Here is a 19,916-nt window from a genome sequence, read left to right as displayed (position 1 = left end):
AAGGCCTCCATACAAGACCCAAGCCAGACAAGGCCTCCATACAAGACCCAAGCCAGACAAGGCCCCCATACAAGACCCAAGCCAGACAAGGCCCCCATACAAGACCCAAGCCAGACAAGGCCCCCCATACAAGACCCAAGCCAGACAAGGCCCCCATACAAGACCCAAGCCAGACAAGGCCCCCATACAAGACCCAAGCCAGACAAGGCCCCCATACAAGACCCAAGCCAGACAAGGCCCCCATACAAGACCCAAGCCAGACAAGGCCCCCATACAAGACCCAAGCCAGACAAGGCCCCCATACAAGACCCAAGCCAGACAAGGCCCCCATACAAGACCCAAGCCAGACAAGGCCCCCATACAAGACCCAAGCCAGACAAGGCCCCCATACAAGACCCAAGCCAGACAAGGCCCCCATACAAGACCCAAGCCAGACAAGGTCTCCATACAAGACCCAAGCCAGACAAGGTCTCCATACAAGACCCAAACCACATTAAAGCAGAGGGTCTCTGGTAATAGAAAAAGCCCAGATAGAAGACAACACCCAGAGTATAGTACCCAGGGATGGTTTTTGCAAAGCGCACTTCTACATGGTCAAGGATAAAATCATGCAAAAGGTCACGATTGAGAGCTTAAACCGGTCCCAAGTCCATGACAGCCAAGGTCACGCCATTGATCTTGGATGTACTGGATTTGTCTCCCAGGAAAATCCCTCATGGCACTGGTGCAAAGGGCACTCCTACATTGGGCAAGAATGAATTGTGCAAGGGTCATGATTACAACCCTAACCAGGTCCAGAAGATCTAGATTGCCAAGGTCATGCCGTTGATCATGGATGCACTGGATTCGTTTTCCCAGGGAATCACTCATGGCACTTGGGCAAAGCACAGTCTACAAGGTCAAGGGTGAAATCTTGCAAAGGTCACGACTGCAAGCTTAACCCAGTCCGAGTCTAAATAGCCAAGGCCATGCCATGGATCACAGATGTACTGGATTAGTCTTCCAGGAAATCACTCATGGCACCGATGCAAAGTGCACTTCTACATCGGCAAGGATGAAATCATGAAACAGGGATCAGGTTAAGCTCATAAATCGTAAACTGTTCCATAAATACATCCTTGCCCATGTAAACGTGCACTTTGCACCAATGCCATGAGTGATTTCATGGAAGACTAATCCAGTACATCCGTGATCAATGTCCTTAATAAACATGGTCAAACAAGTTGCCAAAATGACCTCCAAGGAAATCCACCACCTAGAACTCAACACAAGACCAGACCCTACTATGAAATACACAACTGAGCCACAAAGTTCTCCTAACTTGTATAAAGCAAATGCTTTCTTTGTAGCTAAAAAGACTGCCAAGGTAGGGACCGCCCCCTCCCCTATGGTTACACAGGATAGCAGGACTTTGGCTATCTGGGTCCTGGCGACAGGGTTATGACCCTTGCATAATTTCATCTTTGACCATGTAGGAGTACCCTTTGCACCAGTGCCATGAGGGATTTCCTCAGAGACTAATCCAGTACACCCATGGTCAATGGCATGACCTTGGCTATCAAGGCCTTAGACTTCGGTCACGATTACGAGCTTATCCCGGTCCCCAAGACCTAGATAGCCAAGGTCATGCCATTGATCATGAATGTACTGGGATCAGTCTTCCCATGGTGCTGGTACTTTAATGACCGTTTACTCCAAGGGCCTCAAGTCCAGCAGATGTGGCCAAGGGAATGAGGTGCATTTCTCTACAATACCACAGACAGGGACCCCATGTTGGTGTGGGAAGCCCACAGATCATATCTGGGGGTTTTCCTGGGAGACCAATCCAGTACACCCATGGTCAATGGCATGACCTTGGCTATCAAGGCCTTGGACTTCGGTCACAATTATGAGCTTATCCCGGTCCCCAAGTCCAAGACCTTCAAGGATATCCACCACCTAGAACTCAACACAAGACCAGACCCTACTATGAAAAATGCAACTGAGCCACAAAGTTCTCCTAACTTGTGGTTTCCTAAAAAGACTGCCAAAGTAGGGACCCCCCCATGGTTACACAGGATAGAAGACAGACTGGGGACCTCTCCCTGCACCTCCCATTTTACTGCCACCCCGGACCCCTTAAAATCTACACTAATCTCCCAACCATCTTACCCCCTTCCACAAACCCGAATGACAACTCTCCCTACATTCGAGGGGAAAGGTCCCAGATATTCACGGTTTCCTCCAATCGTAGACCTCCATGACACCATGAAGCCACTTCCTTCTTGGTGAAGGAGACACGGGGTCTCAACCTGCAATTTTCTTTTATTATTTACAATCCTCATTAACTATACATAACGATATTCTATAATTCTTTGTACAATGGTGAGCGTTTCTTCCCCGGGTTCCATGTGAACGCCATCTGCTAAGACTTTCATAAATAGGAACATTTACATCGGTGCAAGGTCCGCTTTTAAAAGGAACTTTACCCACTTAAAAAAAATCATGAAGTGGAAACTTTTTTTTTTTTTTTTAAGAACTGGAGACAAAACGTTACGCGTTTCTCTACAAATCTTTAGACTAAAAAAAAAAATGTTAAAGGGTCTCATTAAAAAGGAAATGCGATTAACTGCTGGCAGGTCAGTGCTTCCAGTACAGGCAGACTCTACCAATTCATTCTAGGAAATAGGAGACGGAAGGGAGGATATAAAGGAGCTATTCATCCTCGATGATGGGGGAGCAGCCGGAGAAGAAGCTGGCATTGCTGTTACACAAAGCTTTCTTCTTCTTCTTCAGGCCTAAAGTCTGCTTCTCCTGAGATTCCTCCGCTACCGAAGTGTTGGACGGCTTGCGCTGAAGCTTCATAGAGAACATTTGTCCGATGTCACTGATTTCACGCAGAACCTGAGGGTAAAAAATACGGAATCAGAAAACGGCAAGACGTACAACGGGGGGGGAGATTTACTAAGACTGGAGAACTCAGAATCTGGAGCAGCTCTCATAGGAACCGATTGGAGCAGAGCTGCACCAGATTCTGCACTTTCCAGTTCCAACCAACCAGTAAATGTTATTTATTACATGTCCAAAGGTTTATACACACCTGAGCATCACCATCCGAGATTGCTGGACATTCCATTTCAAAATCAAGGCCACTGCTAAGGAATCCCCCCCCCCCAGGCATCCACATGGCCGCTGCTATGGAATCCCAGCCCCCGCCCCCCCCCCCCCCACGCATCCACATGGCCGCTGCTATGGAATCCCAGCCCGCCCCCCCACGCATCCACATGGCCGCTGCTATGGAATAACCCCCCAATAGCTACTGCTATAGAATTACCCCCCCCCCCCCATCATCACTGCTATGGAATCACCCCCAATGGCCGCTGCTATGGAATCACCCCCCAATAGCTACTGCTATAGAATGACCCCCCCATCATCACTGCTATGGAATGACCCCCCCCCCCCCTGCTTTTGAATCGCGTCCCCCCCCCAATCACTACATGGCCACTGTTTTGGAATTGCTCACCCCTCACCACTGCTATGGAATCAGTCTGCCCCCCCCCCATCATCATCACTGCTATGGAATCACCCCCCCCCCCCATCATCACTGCTATGGAATCACCCCCCCCCCCATCATCATTGCTATGGAATCACCCCCCCCCCATCATCTTTGCTATGGAATCACTCCCCCCCCCCCCCCCATCACCACTGATTTTGAATTGCACCCCCCCCCCCATGGCCACTGCTATGGAATCACCCCCCCACGGCCACTGCTATGGAATCACTCCCACCCCCCTCCTTCCCATCATCACTGCTATGGAATCACTAACCCCCCTGCTTTTGAATCGCGTCCCCCCCCCCAATCACTACATGGCCACTGTTTTGGAATTGCTCCCCCCTCACCACTGCTATGGAAACAGTCTGGCCCCCCATCATCATCACTGCTATGGAATCACCCCCCCCCCCCATGGCTTTAGAATCATCTCCCCCCCATGGCCACTGCTATGGAATCACCCTCCCCCCCATGGCTTTGGAATCACCTCCTCCCCCCATGGCCACTGCTATGGAATCACCCCCCCCCCCCCCAATCACCACATTGCCAGTACTATAGAGTGTCCCCCTTTGTGGTTATACCCATCCTCCACTCCTTCGGGAAGACTTTCCACAAGATTTTGGAGGAAGTCTGTGGGAATTTGTGCCCATTTGTGAGGTCAGGTAGTACCGATGTTGGATGAGAAGACCCGGCTCTCAATCAGCATTTCAGTTTATTCCAAGTTTATGAAGTAGGGCTGAGGTCAGGGCTCACTCAAGTTTCTACACGATGTCAAACCTACTGAACACCTTTGGGATGTGAAGACCTCAAAAGACACCTTTCTGGAGGGTTGAGGGTAGGTTCTGATGTTGGGATAAGAAGCCCTTATACCAAAGGTCTTCCAAAAGTAGGGTTGAGGTCAGGGCTCTGCACAGAACACTGGTCACTTGGTGTGGAGGACCTCGAGTGTTCTGCACAGAGCCCTGACCTCAACCCTACTTTTGGAAGACCTTTGGTATGCCTTCATGGAGCTGGCTTAGTAAATAGGGAAGGGGGGGTCCACATAGGTAGGTGTGATGGTCCAAGGTCTACAAACCTTCCGCCATGAAGTACATCCACCATCACGTGGCCTCTGGCCTACCTTTTTGGTGGGCGTCACACAGGGTTCTGTGAAGAAGGAGCTTCCAGAAGTGACGTCTCCAAGGAAATCCATTTTGCTAGAAGTATCGGCCTCCCGAGGTGGATCCTCACTACTGGGGTCATCCTGCAGACAGAAATCATTTACTCAACTTACAAACAAGGTGACAAACCGCGCAACATATCACCATCCTGCCATTAATGTGCAGCCCATCCTGTGACCCCCCCCTCCCCCATGGCACTTCAATAAAACGCTTTGTCACTTCTTTTACAAATTGATTCAGTAACCCATCCTAAATGAGGAGCTTTTATTGCAGTTACATGACCACAAACCCTCCATTCTGCCCCGGGTACAGTGGGGGAGGGACTTTTAGAGGCAGGAGGAGGAGCTAAAGAAACATTTTAAGGGAGGGTAGCGCAAAACGCTGAGGTGGGCGTCAACTTTAATTGCACTGATGAGGGGAGGTAACAATACGCCGAGCTGGGTGAAGACTTCAGAGTAAGCGGCTTACTGCGAGAACAGCTGATGACAAATTGGAGGGGAGGGGCTTGTGCACACTTGGCACAGCGCAGAGATTTTAACCACTTGCCGAATGTATAAATTATATAAACGGCGGCAAGGTGGCTCTGCTGCTCTGGATCACACACCTAGTACGTCAGCAACACCTTCGGTGGGGGGATGAAGCAGCCTGCTCATGCTGCAATTAAACACAGAAGGAGCTGAACTGCGGGTACCATGGACTCGATGTCCGCCAGCACCCGCCGATCATTGGGCAGAGAGCCAGAATGGCCGTCCAGGCTCTCTGCCTAACGATCACATGGACGGCCGTTCAGGATCTCTAAAGAAATAAGATGTGACGATTGGTGTTGGCGCTACCTTAAGATAAATAAATGATATATAATGCCACGGAATGGCGCGGATGAAAGTAATAAAGTAGAGTGACCCACAAAGTGTCACCCAAAAAATTGTGAGTGAAAACTCCTTAAATAAAAAACCATATGCAAGGTGTTTATTCAGATGTATCCAAAAAACAAATCAACAAACAATGTGGTGATGTGTGTAAAACACAAATAATATAATGAAATGGTGATAAATGTGAAATAAAGATTTGTCCCACTACCACAAGTGTAATATCAGGTTGCCAATACCTGATATATGTGCCACATATAATGTGATTGAGTGGTAACTAAATATAAAGCAAAGTCCAAAGATGGCCACTAGGTGGAGTTTTCAGTAATACGACCTGTGCAGTAATATGCAGGGGGGTCTCTTCTCCATTGCGGGGGAGCAGCTATGAGCCGGTGGCGGATGCCCTAGATGCTCACATAAAAAGAAGAAGGCCCCATGGTGAATGTATAATCCATATAATGATAAAAAAGGCGTAGTAAACTCACTCGTTACGGTGATCAGGATCAGAAGTAAAAGCGGTGCGCGCCGGGATGCTTCCGCGTTCCACGGCCGACAACCGGAAGTGACGTTAGACATACGAGACTCCGCCCTACGCGTTTCGTCAGAGGGACGTCAACTGGAGCGGCCGCTCAGGCTCTCGGCCGTCCGTGCGATCGTTAGGCAGAGAGCCAGAACGGCCGTCCGTCCGTGCGATCGTTAGGCAGAGAGCCAGAACGGCCGTCCGTCCGTGCGATCGTTAGGCAGAGAGCCAGAACGGCCGTCCGTCCGTGCGATCTTCAGGCAGAGAGCCAGAACGGCCGTCCGTCCGTGCGATCTTCAGGCAGAGAGCCAGAACGGCCGTCCGTCCGTGCGATCTTCAGGCAGAGAGCCAGAACGGCCGTCCGTCCGTGCGATCTTCAGGCAGAGAGCCAGAACGGCCGTCCGTCCATGTGATCTTCAGGCAGAGAGCCAGAACGGCCGTCCGTCCGTGCGATCTTCAGGCAGAGAGCCAGAACGGCCGTCCGTCCGTGCGATCTTCAGGCAGAGAGCCAGAACGGCCGGCCGTCCGTGCGATCGTTAGGCAGAGAGCCAGAACGGCCGGCCGTCCGTGCGATCGTTAGGCAGAGAGCCAGAACGGCCGGCCATCCGTGCGATCGTTAGGCAGAGAGCCAGAACGGCCGGCCGTCCGTGCGATCGTTAGGCAGAGAGCCAGAACGGCCGGCCGTCCGTGCGATCGTTAGGCAGAGAGCCAGAACGGCCGGCCGTCCGTGCGATCGTTAGGCAGAGAGCCAGAACGGCCGGCCGTCCGTGCGATCGTTAGGCAGAGAGCCAGAACGGCCAGCCGTCCGTGCGATCGTTAGGCAGAGACCCAGAACGGCCGGCCGGCCGTCCGTGCAATCGTTAGGCAGAGAGCCAGAACGGCCGTCCGTCCGATCGTTAGGCAGAGAGCCAGAACGGCCGTCCGTCCGATCGTTAGGCAGAGAGCCAAAACGGCCGTCCGTCCATGCGATCTTTAGGCAGAGAGCCAGAACGACACATTTAACCCTTTGACTGTCCCTGATGTTTAACCCCCTTCCCAGCCAGTGTCATTAGTACAGTGACTGTGCAGATTTTTTAGCACTGATCACTGTCACTGGTCCCCAAAGAGTGTTGAAAGCGTCAGGTCAGTTTTCCGACTGTTGGCCATAAAATCGCAGTCCCGCTATAAAAAAGGTCACTCGTCGTCATTACTAGAAAAAAAAAAAAATTGAATAATTTTTTTAAAAAAAATCTATATCTATATATATATATATATATATGATTTCCCAGATTGGACACAGTGAGAGCCAATCAGCGAGTCCGGCGGACTCTACGTCCACTGGCACCCGGCGAACGTTCAGGACACAGAGAGAACCGCGGTCTGTATGTAAACAAGGCCGATCGCTGTTCTGTGACGAGGGAAGGCTGTGATCCTACAAAACAGGAACATAGATCTCTGCCTTCCCACAGTACAAGCACCTCCCCCCCCACAGTTAGCAACCACTCCCTAGGAACACATTTAACACTTTGATCACCCATTAACCCCTTCCTTGCCAGTGTCATTGCATATTTTTAGCACCGATCACTGTATTGGTGTCACTGGACCCCAAAAAGTGTCTGATTTGCCCACTGCAATGTCGCAGTCCCACTATAAAAGTTGCTGATTGCCGCTATTACTAGTTAAACAAAAACTAAAAAATTCCATTAATATATCCCATAGTTTGTAGACACAAAACCAATCAATATACGCTTATTGGGATTTTTTTTTTTTAACCAAAAATATGTAGCAGAAAACAAATTGGAATTGATGAAGAAATACATTTTTCTTTATATTCTCTATCACTTTCTGCTATAAAACATCAAAATTAAATAAAAAAAAAAAAAAATATATATATATATAAATATAAAATGAAAAAAAAAAAAGTATATATTATATATATATAAATAATATTATACACACACATACATTGGCCCTTTTGTTTGGAAAGTCTGAAGGCCCCGGCTCTGCACTAATGGAAATGGTTTGGGCCAGCTTGGCCTGAACAAACTATTTAAAGTGAAATAAAAGAGTTGGGCTTTAAAAGCTAAACTCTGGGCAAAAAAAAAAGTTTAAGTGCTCGTTTTTGTCTTGGGGGGGGTAAGATGACCAGGAAATCTACCTACCTGATCTTCCCTGCACAAGACCAGTCCCTGCAGCTCCTGCACTCAAGCAGTCTCAAGTCCTGACACCAAGCCCACAGCAGGCTCCATAGACCGTCAATGGATGGGAGGACGCCAGGAACAGTCCATCACATAGGGGAGTGCAGTTTGTCGGTGGAGCAGAAGATCAGGTGGATCCTTCTTCTCCAGAGCAAATATAGCTGGCTACTCGGTATACTCAAAGATAAATCTTTTTTGGCTTCATGTAAAATAAAGCGTACAAGCTGCTAACGCGTTTCAGCTAATACAGCCTTCCTCCGCCGAAACGCGTTAGTGGCTTGTATTATTCTACATGTAGACCATAAAGATTTATCATCTAGAATATACGGAATATCTGGCTAGATTTGCTCTGGATTCGGTGTAAAGGGAGCTGAACACTCTAGCCAGAGCACCGGTCCCCAGCCTATGAACATTGAACACAGCAGAAGAGCTGGGGGTACAATTTGGTCTCTCCCCTCCCCCTGGACTAAATGAGCACTTAAACCTTTGCAGCGCAGGCACAGCCCCACTGCAAGGGAAAACTTTTTTTGCCCAGAGTTGGTCTATAAGGATGCTGGGATCTGTGTGCGGTTGGCACGGAGGCGGACTCTAGCAGCCCGGGTGGGCCGGACTCACCGTAAAGTTGTCTCTGTTGCGGCATTTGGATGCATCACACAAGCAATCTTCACCGCAGTTTTGTTTACTCTTCCTACAGCGGCACATTTTATTACCACACCGGCCTTTACAAGAGCACTGCGATGAGAGGAAGCGGCACAAATAAATGATTGCCGAGGACATCACAAATTACAATTGGGGCTCATTTACACTTGCTTCAACAATGAGCCCACGGCTATGAGCCCACCGCTTAAAATTTACCACTATGAGCCCACCGCTTCAACGTGCTTTATTGATGTGTTTTTGATGCTTCTGTGATGCTTTTTTGAAGCTTTACCAAAGATTGGTAAATGCCCGTGTGTGGATTTTATAATTGTTTTAAAGGGGCCCAGTGGAATCCCAGGTCATTGGTACCCCCAGCTCTGCTGATCCCTCCTCTCTCTCCTGCTATATTGCTTCCACACTGCGCAACTTGTATGACATTGCTAGTCAGCTCTGCTGATCCTCTGTCACTCAGTCCTCTCTCTGGTCCTCGCTCACCTTCCACACCACAGACATGGCTAATCTCCCTGCTCTGGTCCCCCACCTCTGCTGATCCTCTGGCACTCAGTCCTCTCTCTCTGGTCCCCACTCACCTTCCACACCATGGACATGGCTAATCTCTCTGCTCTGGTCCCCCACCTCTGCTGATCCTCTGGCACTCAGTCCTCTCTCTGGTCCTCGCTCACCTTCCACACCACAGACATGGCTAATCTCCCTGCTCTGGTCCCCCACCTCTGCTGATCCTCTGGCACTCAGTCCTCTCTCTCTGGTCCCCACTCACCTTCCACACCATGGACATGGCTAATCTCTCTGCTCTGGTCCCCCACCTCTGCTGATCCTCTGTCACTCAGTCCTCTCTCTCAGGTCCTCGCTAATCTTTCACACCACCTGACATGTCTAGTCTCTCTGTTTCCAGTCCTCCAGCTTTCTGATCCTCTGTCACCCAGTCCTCTCTCTGGTCCCTGTGTGTCATTACTAGTCTTTCCCGCTCTGGTCCCCCACCTCTGCTGATCCAGTCACTCAGTCCTCTCTCTCTCTCTGGTCCTCACTCACCTACCACACCATGTGACATTGCCAGTTTCTCCTGCTCTGGTCCCCCATCTCTGCTGATCCTCTGTCACTCAGTCCTCTCCCACCTTTCACACCATGTGACATTTCTAGTCTCTCTGCCTCCAAACTCTGCTGAATGATCCTCGGTCACTCAGTCCTCCCTCCTCAGTCCCCGCTCACCATCCACACCATGTGACATTGCTAGTCTCTCCAGCCCCAGTCCCACAGCTCTACTGATCCTCGCTCTCTCCCCAGTCACCTTCTGCTATAGCGTTCCCATGTTGCACACCATGTGTGCGTCTGCTGGTTGCTCTGCTCCAGTCCGGACCCCGCTCACCTTCCTGCTGTACACCAGATGTGACGTCTGCACCAGACATTCCCAGAATAAACCAGAAATAACTGCTGATGTCTTTCTGGTTCACCTGTTCATTTCGTAGTGCATCCTGGGATATCTCATACCTGCAATACCTCCAAAACAAATCAAAGCTGAATAAAAGCCCCTCAAAAGCTTCAGGTGCTGTAAGCAAATTCTCAGACTTCTATGGAGGCTTTGAAGCGCCAAGAAAGCGACATGGGGGATCATTTTTGAAGTGAACACAACGTGTGATCAGGACTGTAAGGGAACCATAATTATTTTAGGGACAGGAGCTCTGATTGGCATTGCAGTGCTTTAAAAAAGCGCATCTAATGCCAGATTTTGAAGCAAGTATAAATGATCCCTTACAAATACAGAAGGAAAAAAAAAAAAAAAAAAAAGGACACCGTCCTGCAGCTCACCCCATTCGTCTGCTTCCTGGGCGGCCGAACGTTCGGAGCCGGTTTCCAGTTTTTGTCACTGGTGTCCTCTTCAGAATGTTCAGATTCAGATTCGGATAACAAATCCTCCAACATCAGTGTGGGGGCTCTGGCGGTGGTTCTCCTAAGATTTTTGGGCTTGGGCTGAGATAAGACACATTATCATTACAAGTTTCCAATATTCCCTGTCGCCACTAGAGAGGAAACAATGGCAGAGTAAAGGTTACCTTGGGAGGGATAAATTCGAAGGGAGAGTCTGGCGAGGCCATGAAGAGCTTTTCAGTCGATGGAGTGCACATTTTTTTTGCACTCGCAACTTGAAGTAGCGCCAGTTTCTGGATAGGAGAGGAGATAAAGCACATATTAATATACATCCATGTTCGAGTGAACCGGGATCAGGCGGCTTTACATTGTGTTTCATACTTTTAGGTTCCATTCACACTTGTGCGACATGGGACTGCAAAGTCGCACCCCATGATTTCCAAGCGTACCGTTCATATCTGTGCCACTTCCATAGTCCCTGCATTACTATGGTGCAACTTCAGGTCCATAGACCAACATTACACAGCCATTGCGTGTGAAAGTCATGCGACTTTCAGGTTGTACAAGTGTGAAATGGGCCTTAAAACAAGCAGTGAGTGATCAAAGAGTCCTTGCTTGCCTTTAAGAATGAATTGCTCCACAGCGCCTGCAGATGTAAAGTTCAAAGCAGCTCACTATGCCAACACCCCCCCCCCCCCCCCCCTCCCCAGCCGTGCACTAATTCACTTTGTCACGCATTTGTGGCCTTTACACTTTGAGTCTTTTTTACTAACAGAACCCACAGCATAAACAAAAATGTCCTCCCGTCTCCCAAATTTTTTGTCCCTTCCACTCACTTGTTTAAACAAATCATTTTCTTGAAGGAGTTGCTGGTTTTTCTCACAGAGCTCCTTCATTTTTTCGATTTCCTCATCCTTGCAAAGAGAACAGAATTAAAAGTGCAAACAGAAAACTTTTTTCAAAACTTTAAAAAAATATAAAATAAAAAGTGCAACTTTTTTTTTTTTTTTTTTTTTAAATACCTTACCTGCTCTGTAATGGTTTTGCAAAGAGCAACCCAGATCCTCCTCTTTTTGGGTTCCCCGTCAGCAGTCCCAGCTCCCCCCACCCCCCAATAGCAAGCCTCTTGTTATGGGGACACTTAGGCTTCTTGCACACGGTCCGCCTCCGTAGGCAGATCCGTGTTGCTCAGCTGGGATCGATCCGCGATCCTCGCTGAGCCGGCGGATGACAGCTCCGTCTCCGCTTGCAGTGTGGAGAGGGAGGTGTCTCAGCCCCCGCTGCCCTCTATGGGGGATCGGATGGGAGCGGACCGCTTGTCCGCTCTCATCCGATCCGATTACTGAACGGATGGAAAAATAGGGTTTCCATCCGTCCAGATTTCCCAGACAGGATCGGATACGGATGGCAGCGGGAGTCAGTGGAGGTGTCTCCGCTGACATCCGCTGCCCCATAGAGCTGCATGGAGGTTCCGATCAGATCCGCCTAAAAAACTGACAGGCGGATCTGATTGGACCGCCCGTGTGAAAGAGCCCTTAAGCAGGCTCACTCCCAAGCCACGCTCCTGTGCATGGACATTGTCCACACACACAGCAGCTTGGCCCCGCCCCCTACTCTCTTCTCTGTCTGACAGCAGCAGGAGCCAATGGTTCTTGCTGCTGTGTCAGCCAACGAGGAGCGAAAGATCTGGGAGAGTTGCTGCTCTAATGTACATTGCTGGATGGAGATGGGCTTAGGTATAAAAAGGGGGGGGGGGGGGATGGACCCAGAAGTTAAAGTTATTCAGCTTTTTAATAAAGTAATGCACTTACTACAACTCCATGAAAAATCGCTTTGTACATTCGGATAAAACACAACAGCGGGACAATAAGCACTGCTTGGCGCCAGCGCTCCTCCAGCCCGGAAGAAGTTACGGTCTCACATTCCCAATGGGAAAAAAAAGCCGAATGTTTTCAACATACTGCACCATGAGAGCCTTTTTTGCTTTTATATGTCCTTCTTGAGATCCGGCTTTTGGTCTGAGAGCTTGCCCTAGGACTATGGGAATTTGAAGCTGAGGATCGTATAGATATTGGATCAAAATGTCTATGTGACCCCCTATAATCAAGGGGTCATATACTTCTGGTAAGAAGTACCTTGCTTGAACACTAGGTGGAAGTGTGGAGGTTTTTAACACAGCTATCAAGTCTTTGCTTTTATCATATTTATTGTCGCTGCTTCATGGACTGATATTGATTCATTGTTGCTATATATGGACATATTGATAACAAATTATTTTAGAGACTTTTTAATCCCATTCATCCACGTTAATTATTATTTATATTTGCACAAGCACTTTGATGTACGACACATGTTGAGCGCAATATACTTATCCTTTTAAATTTGTCACAGCATTTTAGCTTTTTGTTTGCAGCTCACACTGGGGAAGCGATTCCTCAAAGAATTTAAACTTCACTTGTGTAGCCCTAATATTTATTATTTATTCCTTTGCGCAGTTTGTTGGTTTTTACCATCTTTTTACATATAGGACTACAGCATGGCACACGTATGTCGCAGTGGGTGTGGCTCTATTGAGTGCTGGTCACATTCACAGATCATGCGAATCGGATGCGGTTTAAAACGCATCCAATTGGCACAGATGTGAACCCAGCCTAAATCTGCAATGGTCAGGAGTGGTCATTAGTCATACAATGCAGAACATTCACCTGGAACTTCAGTCTCTCCAGCAGCTGCTTCTCTCTTTCCGTCACTTTGTCCTCGCGGTCCTCAGGCGGCTCCTGATCCACGGGAGTGACCGGCGGTTTCTGCTGCAGCTGACCCAGCAGATAAAGAATCTGCAAAGAAACAAATACCCGGATTTATTTATAATTCAGTGTCACAAATTCTACGCCTCTCTGCTGTACAACCAATTTGTAGCAAATCCCAACAGATGCAGAAAATTACTGGAAAAGTTCTTCCAGGTCAGAGGTCATGAGGGCGTTACCTTCTCCTGATGCTGCTGCTCCATCTGCATTAACTGACTTTGATGCTCCGTCTCCATTTCCGCCATCTGCTTTCTTTCTTCAAAGATGGTTTTCTGGAGATCTGCGTATTGGACCCGGCTCTGCTTCACATTGCTTTCTAGTTTACTGATCTGAACTTTGGCAGAGACCAGCTAGAAGACATGGAGGGGGGAAGACAACATGCAAAATGGAGTCAGTGTCGGTTAACATGAATTCTCATAGGGCTCAATCTACAGCCCACCCTCAGAAGAGGAGAGGGCCGTGACATGCGAGGGAGAAGGGGAGGGTCCTGTGCCAAGGAGCTGACACTTTCTGGAGAAGTCAGATTTTTTTTTCCAGGAAGACACATTGAAAGTGGGGGGCGGGGGAATAAATTCACACACCCCTACCAGCCACTTTTAGGTACACCTGTTCAATTGCTTGGTAACTCAAATTGCTTATCAGCCAATCACATGGCAGCCACTCAATGCATTTAGGCATCTAGATGTGGCAAAGACGACTTGCTGAATGAAGTTCAAACTGAGCATCAGAATGGGGAAGAAAGGGGATTGGTTGTTGGTGGCAGACGGGCTGCTCTGAGTATTTCTGGATCACCGGAGGCAAGTACAGCAGGGTCGGGGGGAGGGGGGGGGTTACACAGCTTACCTCTCCCATTAAATATTTCAGTGCACATTTGGCTTCCATGAGATTTGTGATGGTTTCCCATCTCCGTTTCACCCGCTCTTCCTCATTGGCAACATCCAGCAGCTTTTGCTGCAAGTCGGCTATTTGAGCGCTCCTATAAAAAAAAAAAAAAAAAAAAAAGTCAACAGAATATAAAAATAGAGCTATAGTCATAAAATGCAAAGTAAATATATTGTGCAGCAGCAGTAAAGTACATCTAGGGAGAGTAAAATGAAATCACCAGGACAGATTCTGTCCTGGGGATTTCATTTTACTCTCCCTTCCAAGCTAACAAAATAGTAATATATACTCCTCGCTGATTATGTCCTCTCCTCTGACTCAGTGACAACACTCGCTCAATTCCTGTGAAAAGATGGCAGCGTTGTCGCAGTCACGTCTGCTTGGATTAAGGCGCTACACACAGGTGCTGTGAATAAAAGGTTTCCTTTGATAGACAAGCGATTAATCTGTCCACCGGGGAGGAGCTGTTCATGTCCTGGGCTCCCAGTCCCACCTCTTCCACCATTCATACGATCCTAAATGGCTCCGCCCACACACCTGCTGCGGTCTTGCATGATGTGTAAGGCCTCTTTCACACGGGCGTTCCGTATGTCCGTATATCACCCCATCCGTTTGTGGGTGATATACGGACATAATGCATGTCAATGGGATTGCAGATGTCAGCAGGATACCATCCGCTGACATCCGATTTGCGTCCTTTCAGTTCTGTTCAGTTTTTTGGAAAGGAACAGAACCTTATTTTCCTTCCATTTAAAAAACGGAAAGGGCGCAAAATCGGATGTCAGCGGTGTCATCCGCAATCCCATAGACATACATTATGTCCGTATATCATCCGCAAATGGATGGGATGATATGTGGACATACGGACTGGATGACACAAGTGTCACCCGTGTCCGTAAAAAAAAAAAAAAAGTGGTGGAGTGGATTGATACGGTCCGCTCCGTGTGAAAGAGGCCTAAGGGTCTGTGTACGGCAGATGCAGGCCTTTACATTTTTTTTTTTTTCTGGATAGACAGCAGGTTATATGGGTTCTAATGGCCTAGTTCATGCCAGTGTGGTCAGTTCCAGTGAAGTGTAAAAAAATAAATAGCCATCCTATGCAGGAAGAGGGTGTACCCTCCGGGACTGCCAATAAGCATAGCCAGGACTTTTTTTCAGCCTAGTGTCCTACTCCTGTAGGGGGCAGTATAACCCTACTGATATGCACCAGAGAACTGCGTCCATCAAGGAACAATAGAGAAAATTCAATTAAAATAAAAAAGGGAAATAAAAAAGCCTGCGTTATTTTCTGCATGGAACAGTACTAAAAAGTAGCAAGAAAAAAAAAATAAAAAATGTCCTATTTAAAATGGGGGGGAAAAAAACCCGCACTGGAATAAGTCAAAAGGCACGCATAAGAAGAAGAAAAAAAAAAAAAATAATTCTCATCTGGACTGCGTTTGCTATGGTTCTAAAAGCAGGAAAATTTAGTCCAAGCACCATTGTTTTAAAGGAGGCGTTCGGTATAAGATTGCCCCTCCTACCAACCAGGGCAATTAATATCACAGTGTGTCATTTACCAATAAGATCTGCTTTACATTTTAAAAGGAAAAAAAAAAAGGAGGAAAAAAATAAAAGGGGAGGTACTGTCACCAAGAAAAAAACTAAACCTATTTCTCACGGGTCTCCCTAAACCACTATAACTAAGAATGAATACATCGGTACATTATACCAGGCTGGCAGAACTTGTACTTTGAGATGACAATTTATTCTACAGGTCGTTGCCATTTCCCCACACCATTAAATGATCAGAATTGGGGAAGTGAAGATAATGGCGTCTTTAATTTTTTCTACTTTTGGTGGCTTAAAGTTTTTGTAGCTGCGTTACAGATAGGAAGGGCAGACACACACAGAAGGGCGGAGCGTGCACACAGAAGGGCGGAGCGTGCACACAGCAGGGCGGAGCGTGCACACAGCAGGGCGGAGCGTGCACACAGCAGGGCGGAGCGTGCACACAGCAGGGCGGAGCGTGCACAGCAGGGCGGAGCGTGCACACAGCGGGGCGGAGCGTGCACACAGCGGGGCGGAGCGTGCACACAGAGGGGCGGAGCGTGCACAGAGGGGCGGAGCGTGCACAGAGGGGCGGAGCGTGCACAGAGGGGCGGAGCGTGCACAGAGGGGCGGAGCGTGCACAGAGGGGCGGAGCGTGCACAGAGGGGCGGAGCGTGCACAGAGGGGCGGAGCGTGCACAGAGGGGCGGAGCGTGCACAGAGGGGCGGAGCGTGCACAGAGGGGCGGAGCGTGCACAGAGGGGCGGAGCGTGCACACAGTTCATGATGAAGAAGTCTGTTGGTGAAGATTACCGGAGCTCCATTTCAGTCTCTAGGCTCTCTATCTGTCTGGTGATGGACTCCTCTTCCTCCAGGTTCTCAAGTTCTGCCACCGTGTACGTTCTTCTCTACAGGAACAAACAGAGCATTACGTCAGATGATGGAATTAATAACGTAACCGGTTTTATAAACCCAAATTCGGGTTTTTACCTCCATTCCTTTTATACATACCTGAACCCCATGGCACCGAGCATACGCATACATGCGTTAGGGCCCATCCGCCGAGAGGCTGCATATACATGGCCCTGTGATTACAGCTTACCATCCTGAGAGCGCGCTCTCTGCACGGTAGCCGGCAGGGATTAGTAAAGCTCCCAATACATACATGTGATTGCTGTGACAGCCAATCACAGTGACATGACCGGAATGCCCACCTCCCAGCTTTTAGAACTCCTAGGGTTGGAGGGCGGGAAGGGGTTAAAAAACGGGTGCACTTCCATATTTTTCTCACCTTAGCCAATCCACCCTCCACAGACACAAACTTTCCTCAACTCCATGGCAGCGACCTCCAGTCTGTTTACACCCAGCGTTGCAAGAATTCTGTCCACCCCTGAGCATTACAGCATCCTTTACCCCGATCCTCTAAATCCCATAATGCTCAGGTAAGTCAGGTGACAAAATTGGGTCCTCCCTCCATCAGGTGGTCTTCACTCCTGGACAGCAAACACTCAATGACTTGTGAAGAGCTGAGCTGACCATTGGTCCAGGCAGGCCTGACAATAAATACCCCCACGGAGCAGCTCTGGAACAGAGGGTGCAGTGCAGGAGAGGCAGCAAGTATTGCATCCAGATTTTTTTTTTTGGAAGGATGGGGTGGAAAGGCCAGGATTTTTTGATGATATTCTAATTTTATAAGATGCACCTGTACATTTTCCTTGTCCTTTTCATTTTGTTTGTGGGTTGGTATATTTATGGGTTGGGGAATGATATCGCCATTGGTTCTTATAGGTATGTTTATACCTACTTCCCACCTCTACTATTAGCAGTGTTATTGGTTGAAGAAATTGAAAAGGGACCCCCCCCCATGCATGGGATTTATTGAAAGGGACCCCCCCATGCATGGGATTTATTGAAAGGGACCCCCCCATGCATGGGATTTATTGAAAGGGACCCTACCATGGATGGGATTAGTACATTTTTATAGAGGGGGGGGGAAGGCTCACAGTCTGCACTGTGTACTCACCCGAATCTTCGGAGGGATGCGTTCTCCTGCGTCCTTCTTCTGCTTCAACTGGGCAATATCTGCAGCCAGGATCTTTCTGTCTTCAAGTAGATCATTTAGATGCCCCTGGGCTTCCTCTGTGCTCACAAGAACCTCCACCTCATTGGCGAGCCAGTTCTGGGGGGAGAAAGAAACCAACGCAAAACTCTCCATGAACATCTGAAAACAGTTTGCAGCCACAAAAGTTAAAGCCGACCTTCACGGCATCCGAGTACCACAAACCAAAAACACTATTTAATTCATCTTTACTATTCAAAGCAAATCCCTGCCCCCCCCCCCCCCCCTCCAATCCACATCTCCATGCTTTATTTTGTTGAGAAATCAGTTAAAAAAATACACCCCCTCAGTATTTCTGGCCGTGGGTGGCCATCTTGAATAAGGGCAAATTATTTATGTAACATTTACTTCCTGGAATCCATTTGATCTTAGCTTAAGTATGCATGCAGGTGGGTGTGCCTAGCTGAGAAAACCCCTCCTCCTGTCCTAAACACTCTTGGGATGTAGGACATAATTTGCCTCAGCAAAAAAACAGGATGTAAAAAAAAAAAAAAAAAAAAAATGAATAAATAAAAATAAATATTTTTTATTTTTATTTAAATATAAATAAATGTAAAGAAAAAAAAAAAAAAAAAAAAAGGAGGAAGTTTAAACATAAGTAAAATATGATATACTTGGCTATCCATTTACTAATGCTAGCAGCATGATGAATAAAAATAATCAATATTGATTGGGAGAGTAAAGTTTCACACTTATACGACCCGAAAGTCACGCAAAGCAATGCCTGCTGTGTAAAACTTGGAGGCCTATAAACCTCAAGTCGCATTAAAGTCAGACCAAAGAAGTGCAGGGACTACTTTGACATTGCTGTGACTTCAAGTCGCACAGATATCAATGGTACGACATGTCACGCGACTTCGCAGTCCCAAGTCGCACAAGTGTGAAAAGAGCCAAAACCTCTTTTCCGCTCCGGGTAAAGTAAAAGGTTGGCAGGTCAGCAGCAGCAGAGAAGTGGGTACCCCTAGACCGCCCAGCCATCAGTTGGGGTCACATACCTTCACTCTAGTAGCTGCCCCCTCCATGCCTTTATTCTGGGCATCTTTGCGTCTATCCATGGCTTCCTTCTGCCTCTGCAGGGCTTCCTTCAATCGCTTATTAGAGGTTGCTGCCTAAAAACGAGGATTTAATATAAAGATTTAAAAAGCAGATCTACACCTCAATCACCAACATCTTCAATTCTTTGCAAACAAAGGTTTTCATAAAGTAGAACTCCGGGGATGTACCAAGCTAAGGATCGGCTTATTTTACATCAACTTTTACAAATATCTATCTGTGGAATATAGAATTTTTGCTGACCTCTTCAGTTTTCCTCCGCAGCACGCTGGCTTGTTTCTGGAAATCTCTCTCCAGCTTCAGGAGTTCATACTGACGTTTACGGTCCTAGAAAACAATATATTAGGTGTGATATCCGGTACTGGATGTGCATTACATAGAGACGGCTGCGGAACCGCTACATACCCGTTCTTTAAGTTGAATGACTTCCTTTGTTTTTTGTTGCTTAAAAGAGCGGAATTTCTCGGAATCTTCCTTCATTTGTCTCATAAGCTGAACCCGCTGCGTTTTCATGGCCTGCAAAAGACAGACGAAAAACTTGGAATTCCGTATATAGCTCATTCCTGCCTACAGCACTACAAGGACGGAACAACCAGCGTTCAGTAATCAGATCCTTCAGGCCATCGCCACTTTCGGACCCTTCACTCCTCGGCCTTCACCACCTTCTGAACCCCCCCCTTTGGCCCTCGGCCTTCGCCACCTTCTGACCCCCCCCTTCGCCCCTCACCACCTTCTGGCCCCCCCTTCGGCCCTC

At 48.0% G+C, this 19,916-nt stretch overlaps 1 protein-coding gene across 1 annotated transcript in view; it reads right to left on the bottom strand.

Moving 5' to 3' along the window:
- Positions 1-2,691: 2,691 nt before the first annotated feature.
- Positions 2,692-19,916, bottom strand: part of KIF4A (kinesin family member 4A) — a 57,262-nt gene continuing 40,037 nt past the window's right edge. The window contains exons 18-31 of the mRNA XM_082263968.1: positions 19,568-19,678; positions 19,406-19,489; positions 19,105-19,218; positions 18,014-18,169; positions 16,804-16,898; positions 14,423-14,555; positions 13,759-13,929; positions 13,481-13,609; positions 11,612-11,689; positions 10,961-11,068; positions 10,716-10,871; positions 8,868-8,984; positions 4,650-4,772; positions 2,692-2,883 (exon numbers count right to left, since the gene is read on the bottom strand). Coding sequence (XP_082120094.1) covers positions 2,695-2,883; positions 4,650-4,772; positions 8,868-8,984; positions 10,716-10,871; positions 10,961-11,068; positions 11,612-11,689; positions 13,481-13,609; positions 13,759-13,929; positions 14,423-14,555; positions 16,804-16,898; positions 18,014-18,169; positions 19,105-19,218; positions 19,406-19,489; positions 19,568-19,678 — 1,764 coding nt within the window. The 3' untranslated portion in view covers positions 2,692-2,694. The remainder of the gene's footprint in view (positions 2,884-4,649; positions 4,773-8,867; positions 8,985-10,715; positions 10,872-10,960; positions 11,069-11,611; positions 11,690-13,480; positions 13,610-13,758; positions 13,930-14,422; positions 14,556-16,803; positions 16,899-18,013; positions 18,170-19,104; positions 19,219-19,405; positions 19,490-19,567; positions 19,679-19,916) is intronic.

Source organism: Pelophylax lessonae, assembly GCF_965119305.1.
Source record: "Pelophylax lessonae genome assembly, chromosome: 7".
NCBI lineage: Eukaryota > Metazoa > Chordata > Amphibia > Anura > Ranidae > Pelophylax > Pelophylax lessonae.
Note: the sequence above shows the minus strand (reverse complement) of the source record. Positions and strands in the feature narration are given on the sequence as shown.